We start from the raw sequence: 7,197 nt of genomic DNA, 5'->3' as shown, positions 1-7,197 counted from the left end.
AGCCCTAGGGATCATGGTTGATAAAACATACATAGCTCCTCATTTCCAGGACAAGGTGTTCTCCTTCTTCATATGCCTATTGCAGTTAATGCCCAAAGAATTGTCTGTTAACAATGTATATATTAGGAAATTAATTGTTTTGAATTGCCAATTAATTTCTGATTTAACTTTTTAAGAAATGATTTATGTTTCCCAGTTAGATAGTAAAGACTTTGCCCCCAAATGATCTAAGTTTGAGAGAGGGGTACACCATTACATACCAGGCAATGAGGTACTACTTTTGCTAATGTTTCTTCATAGTGTGACATGGTTAGCCATCCATTTTCTGGGACACACAAAACTCATGATTTAACAAATAATATTACTTAGGATAAGAATAAAGTGGATAGTCTCTATTTAAATCTTTTTAAAAGTGAGTTGATTTTAATAAAAAACTAGAGGCCTAGTGCACAGGTCCCTCAGCCTGGCCTGCAGCTCTCCAGCATCCCCCGAAGGGTCCCAGATTGCAAGAGGGTGCAGGCCAGGCTGAGGGACCCCACCGGTGCATGATCGGGGCTGAGGAGGGACTATGGGAGGTTGGCCAGTAGGGGAGGGACCACAGGAGGGCTCCAGGGCTCCAGGGCATGTCTGTCCCATCTTGTCCAGTCCCGATCAGCCAGACCCCAGCAGCAAGCTAACCTTCTGGTTGGAGCATCTTCCCCCTGGTGGTCAGTTCACGTCATAGTGACTGGTCGAAGGATTGAACTAATGGTCGGACACTTAGGCCTTGAAAGATGGGTAGGCAGATGGGTAGGCTTTTATCATATAGGATATTAATAATGGTTATAACAAAATTATGGCAAATCCTATAGAAGTAGTCCTTCAATTACTAAAACAGTGTTATATGATATCACATTTATTTCTCACAACAACCTTGCAAATTAGCAACTAAAGTCCAGAAAAACATTGGAACTTACTTAAGTCAGAAAGCTAATGGGTCGTGATGCAGGTTCAGGTGTTGGTACCTAGGTCTCTGACAAAAGCTCTCCAAGTTTCTCCTTTACCACGATGGTTTTTTGCATATAGGAAGATTTCATGTAATTACTTAACTGTGTGTCTGACTTGTGCTTTTACACCCCACATCATCTCCTCAGAAAGTTTTGCTTTCTAAATTAAGTCCTTCACCTCCAGAAATATAAAAGGGGAATCAGAATGCAAGTGGTGTGTTTCTAAGCACATTTATAACACATACAAGGAAAAGGAGCCGATTTCCTGCCTGGCCGAGTGAAACATTAATTCTTCACCTTGGCACCTCAACCTACAGCTGTGATAAGGACCGTTATGCCCAAATAGGCCCTTAAACGGAAGACCTGCTGAGCAGAGACCCACTTTCCCAGCCCTGCTCCATGGCCGTCAGCTTTTCTGCCAACTGACCAGGCGGAAGCAGCAGCAGGGGAGGAGGGCCTGCAGGTAGGTGAGGAGGGGATCATTTTGAAAGCCCCAAATCCCTCGCAGGGAAGAAGCAGCTGCTCCTTCTTTCTCTAACATCTGTCCCCTCTGTCCCTGGCTGCAGGGCACCCTTTGGAGGCTCCAGCCAGCTAAACGTGGGGATGACAAGTAAGCACTTCTGAAGGCCGGTTGGTATGTGGAAATTACCATAATTGTCACCAGGAAGTTTCTTCTGTTGGGAAGAGGGCAGTTGGGGTTCTTAAGGAGGATGGTTACCACCTTACTTCATTTTCCTCACAAAACATACAGCTTTAATGATCAAGAGTCGGGATTTGTATGGCCTGAGGATAGTATTTCATTAAACAGAGGTACCCCTAGCGCCCAATTTAAAATTTTAACCTCCAGGGGAGCCACAGGCTACTGACTGGGGGAAGAAATAATGATACTGCACACGTTGTACTACCTTTATGGTATACTAAACTGTGCCTATCTCGCACGTGTGGCTTTTATCACAATTAACAGCGTGTTGCTTGCATCTCACTCCCCTGTCAACACGGTGCACCTCTAGAATGGAGACCTTATTATTATTCAATTATTTTCTCCTCGTGTTCAAAACGCTGGTTGTATAACCTGACAAGCATGAAATAGACATTTATAAATGAATGAACGTTAACCAAGAAAATATAAAGGAAGAGGATAATTTATTTGGTTCTCCCAAAGCGGCTGTGGACACTGGGGCCTGACCGTATCCCCAAGGAAGGCGCAGTCCCATAGGTCCACAGCTTCTGCTCCCGGACACCGCAGACCCAAGTCCGCCCGCGGGAGCTCCAGCTCCGCCCAAAGCCCGGAGGCGCGGGTCTGCGAGGGGGTTGGGTGATCATTTTTGGCCACATCACCACCCCGACCTGCGTTCCACACTGTCCAAGTTAGGGGCGGGGCCAGGCGGGCGCAGGCGCAATGGGAGGCGGAAGTAGGGACCCTGGAAAAGGGAAAGGAACCTGCGGCGCTTCGCGAAGGGCAACGCGCACAACCTCCCGTCCTCCTCCTCCTCCTCCGGGAAGCTGGGGAGGCTGCACGTGCGGCCTGGCCCAGGCTCCTCCCCTCCCCGCCCCCTTCCCGGGCGTGGCCTCGCGGCTGCGTTCCTCCGTCGCCGAGATGGCGCTCGACCCGGCAGGTACGCGGGCGGGAAGCGGGGGTTGTTGCTAAAGCGTCGGCTTGGGTCTGTGACCGCAGGCCGGCGGGCTGGGGCCGCCCAGGAAAGCTGCTGCTCTGAGGTTGCCCCGCTTCCGCCGACGTCCCCGCCCGCCCAGCCGGCTGCTTGGAGTCTGGTCGGTCAGCCCGCGTTCCTTCCCTTCGGCTTCAGGTCGTCTTCCCGCTCCTCGTGGTTAGGGTTAGGGGAAGGCAATGGGTTCTGGTCTAGCCTCTAGTACACTTTTGTCTTACAAACGTTTTCCTCCTCAACGCGACTGGATTCTTCATCCTCATTCTCTTTTTTCGCCCCTTTGAGACACGGTCTCCTTTCAATATCTGTAGCCTAACTTCATCAATACAAAGCATCTATCCCTGTGGGAAGAGGCAGTTTCTTTGGAAAGAATTACCAAAGTCATCAATCAGTGTTATCTTAACGTAGATGCTTCCACCCTGCTCCCACTTGCAACAGTAATTTCCGTTTCCCTCGAATTCCCGCCCTTACAGAAGCTGACCTGTGGTATCTTTTAGGCTCTTTATGTAGGAATATAGTAAAGGCAACGTGATTTTTGGAGGAAATAGTGGTTGGTATAATTCATTACCTTCATTTTAATGGCATGAAAACACAAGGCATTGGGAGGAGAAATGGATTCAAACCTTTGGAGATTCAGAAATGAAAAGAAGTCACTTTGATGGACCTCAAGGAGAATGAAAAATATGTGTTGCGGACAATAGATTTATTGACCACTTTATTATCAAACTATGCATTCTCAATTATCCACCAATAGCGTGGTATGGTAGATACTATGATCTCTGTTTTACAGATTTGGAAACAGGGTGAGAGGATAAAAGAATTTGAAGCATAAAAGAACACATACTGATCATACCAATATTGGGCCAGGGGATTGGGTCAGACTTTATGAAGCAGCTAACAATTGATCTGGGCTTTGAAAGAGAGAATTTCTAGTGATCGGGGTTGGTGAAGATGTGGCAGAATAAGCAGATGTGAGTCAGGAAAGTGCACCGTGTGATGTTTGGTTGCAGGGTGAACACTTGGATATGGCTGGTGGGGATAGGAGGGGTGTCAGTGAGGAATGAGTATGGAAAGTTCAGATTGGAAAGCAGATGGAGGCCTATGCAGTTCTAGTATTTCTGAGCTGGAAGTGACATTCATAGTAATCTCACACAGATGAGAGCGACTCGGAGGTTAAAGGCGTTCGTATGCCTTTATTTTTGAATTTAGACAGGCAGGGAAATTTAGAAAAAAAAATCGTCATACCTGCTGTCTCTACATTCTTGCTGTCCAGAGCAATGGTCCTCAACCTTCTGGCCCTTTAAATACAGTTCCTCATGTTGTGACCCAACCATAAGATTATTTTTGTTGCTACTTCATAACTGTGATGTTGCTACTGTTATGAATCGTAATGTACATATCTGATATGCAGGATGGTCTTAGGCGACCCCTGTGAAAGGGTCGTTCGACCGCCAGAGCAGTCGCGACCTACAGGTTGAGAACCGCTGGTCCAGAGACTCTTAGCCCACTCCAATCTTGTGCCTTGTTCAAGGCCACGCAGCTAATTTCTGGTAGAGCCAAATCTAGATAGAACTCAGTTTTCTTTCCAGCCGAGTGTTGTAGATGGAGACCCTCCCCCATTTGAGTATTTATTGATTAAACAACTACTTGTTGAGTGCCCAATATATGTCATGTGTTGTCTAGGCCCTAGAAATCTGGTATATAGAACAAACAAGGTCCCTGTTTCATATAGAGCTTGTATTCTGGTGGTAGAAGAACTAAGACAACCACCACTTCCCCACCTTAGACACACACTTGTACCGACTGTGATAAACATTATGAAGAAGATAAGCAGTGTCCTGTGGTAGATGGTGAAGAGAGGACTATTTTAGATAGTGGTCAATAAAGAACTCTGAGGAAGTGTCAGTTGCCTTTACTACCCTGGCTGCAGGGACACGCATTGTAGAGGGGTGCTGAGTAGAGGCTGGGAGACCAACTAAGAGATGTTAGAAATTGACAGGACCTGCTGTTGCTCTGAATAAGGGTGGTGAGGGGAAGGAAGGTATTAAGGATAATTCCTCAGGCTTTTTACGTTAACAACTGGGTGGATGGTAATGGCCAATTAATGACATGATCACTGGAAACTTAGACCAAAGCGAGGATGGAAGCAAGATTGGCATGGAAAGTTAAGAAAGTGGAGTCAGCAAGAAGAAAGATCCTAGAAAAAAATTCTTTATCTGTTTAAGTTCCAGAATACAAATGTATTGAAGTCAGCTTTTTTAAAAAAACTTTATTTTAATTTGGTTCAGAAGTTGAAGCATAGGCTCACATTTTGGCATTTCCCTTGCTTCTTCACAGTCCACAATGGTATGTGCCCATTCCGAGTAGATAGTTATGCTAAATGAGGTTTATATAACGAATTTGTTTTCTTGTTGGCTTATATTACATTTTTTGAGATCAGTTTGATATTCACTTATCAGTAGCTTTTAAGTAACTGTAGGGTCCACTTTTTTCGAGAAACTCTGAACCCAATAATGAAATAAATGCAGGTGGCATATTTACTTTTATACATAGTTTATTTAACCTGTTTTCCTTTATGTTAGCGTAGAGGTAAAAATAGCACTCTTTGTAAGTTTATCATCTATAATTATGTTCATTATTTTCTCTTACTATCTGATTGCAGAGAGGAAAAGCTGGAGAGAGTCCAAAACACTCAGGAAAAGTGGCTGTAGAAAGACTATACATTTGAGAAAAATACTAGTGCCTGGGTTGTCCCAGATACTCAGATTTTAATTTGCCCAAGCCTCTGGCATTTAAAAATATTCCATAGACAATATAATATGCAGAGTAGAGGAGAACCATTGTTTTGAACTCTCCCCATTTTATTGACTAGTCTTTTGGCTTTTTTTTTTTTTATCAGTCTAATCTTCTGATTCCCAGAAGAAATTCTCTGCATCTTTAGCCATAAATTGGACCTGTGATTGCATAGTAATAATTGAGAAATATACAGTATGACTTATTCTGTACTAGGACTTAAACATAGTAAATCTTATTCCAAGTTATAGCTTCTTTACCAAATTATAACCCTTTCTACAAATATTGTATATTTTTAAAAATCTAGTCAAATGTAGGTGATTGAAAATTTAAAAGGTGGTCTGTTTTGAATGTATAACTCATGGTAATCTCTAGAAACAATATTAAGAGTGGTGCTTGTTAAAGTAGAATTTTCAAAAAGATAAAGTTATTACTCATGCAAATACAAAATGAATACGTGTTGAAGATTTTCTTCAACTTGTTAATTAGTGAGGGAACCAATAAAATCTAAAAAACAGTTCAAAAAGTATTTGAGAAGTTAGATACATAGACAATTTCATAGATTGCTGGCTTAGATGAAAACTGGTTTATCTAAAACAGGATCATAAACTATAATCCTTTGGGGCTTTCTCTTCCACTGGTCAAAAATTATTTCTATCTCTGACATCTAGAAGTTAAACTGCCCCTTAACAAGTTGTAAAAAAGCTCAGTAATGGAAAGTCAAGCCCAGTGCTAGTCCTGAAAGACCATCCTGTTAAGCCTTTGCTATTTTTCAGATTCCCGATAAATATTCTAACATGATTATATACCCAGATGACAACTCACAGGAATCCGCCTGGTAATTGTGATTTCTGACTTTCTTTAATAACTAGAAGAGACTCCTTCTTCCCTTTTCCTACCACCTCTCCTTTAGGGTAAGAAGTTTCCCTTGCCCCTTCAGTTAATGTGGATTTATTTTCTACTTTTGCACAGTAGGGCAGTGGCAGCATGAGAAGTTTCCTTAAATCAATGTGTGTGTGCGTGTGCGTGTGTGTATGTGTGTGTTCCCATGTCCTCCTCTGTGTGTCCTTCCCTGTCCTTCCATTGGTGTTTTAGCCCAGAAATCTAATCAGGGGAGGAGGATGGGACAGTGATAGCGCTCAGGGGGTAGACATGGGATCAGAGATTTTATGACATTGTATTAGTAGATGTTTAACGTATATGTATCTTGAGAAGATGTCATTCTGGAGGCTTTTGGAGTCTGGATTGCAGGAGTTCTTTCAGTGGTTCCAATGGGGATGTGGGTAGATTAGCATTAGGGGTACAGCACTTATATTTACTGGAAATTTAAATTTTTTGAGTTAGACATCTAAACAGATTTGAAGATTTTTTTTGAGCATTATGTGATTAATATGTTACATCATTGATTAGAAAAATTTTGATTTTATTATTGCTGCTATCCACAGGATTTTCTTAGACATACATTGTATTCATAAAACTAAAAATCTGGTTAACTTCTACATTTTGTAAATTTCTAAACTCAAAGTATGTTTGTACTAGAAAATACATTGTTTTTCTCACTAGATTAATTTAACAACTTCTAAGCAGCGTTCTCAACCTGTGGGTCACAACCCCTGAAAATACATCCTGCATATGAGATATTTACATTACGATTCATAACAGTAGCAAAATTACAGTTATGAAGTAGCAACGAAAATAATTTTATGGTTGGGGGTCACCACAACATGAGGAACTGTATTAAAGGGTTGTGGCAT

At 42.6% G+C, this 7,197-nt stretch overlaps 1 protein-coding gene across 1 annotated transcript in view; it reads left to right on the top strand.

Moving 5' to 3' along the window:
• The first annotated feature begins 2,370 nt into the window (after positions 1-2,370).
• Positions 2,371-7,197, top strand: part of CMC1 (C-x(9)-C motif containing 1) — a 55,650-nt gene continuing 50,823 nt past the window's right edge. The window contains exon 1 of the mRNA XM_006753884.2: positions 2,371-2,602. Within this exon, the coding sequence (XP_006753947.1) occupies positions 2,386-2,602 (217 nt within the window). The 5' untranslated portion in view covers positions 2,371-2,385. The remainder of the gene's footprint in view (positions 2,603-7,197) is intronic.

Source organism: Myotis davidii, unplaced genomic scaffold (genome assembly GCF_000327345.1).
Source record: "Myotis davidii unplaced genomic scaffold, ASM32734v1 scaffold1350, whole genome shotgun sequence".
NCBI lineage: Eukaryota > Metazoa > Chordata > Mammalia > Chiroptera > Vespertilionidae > Myotis > Myotis davidii.
This window is presented reverse-complemented; position numbering and strand designations above follow the sequence as displayed.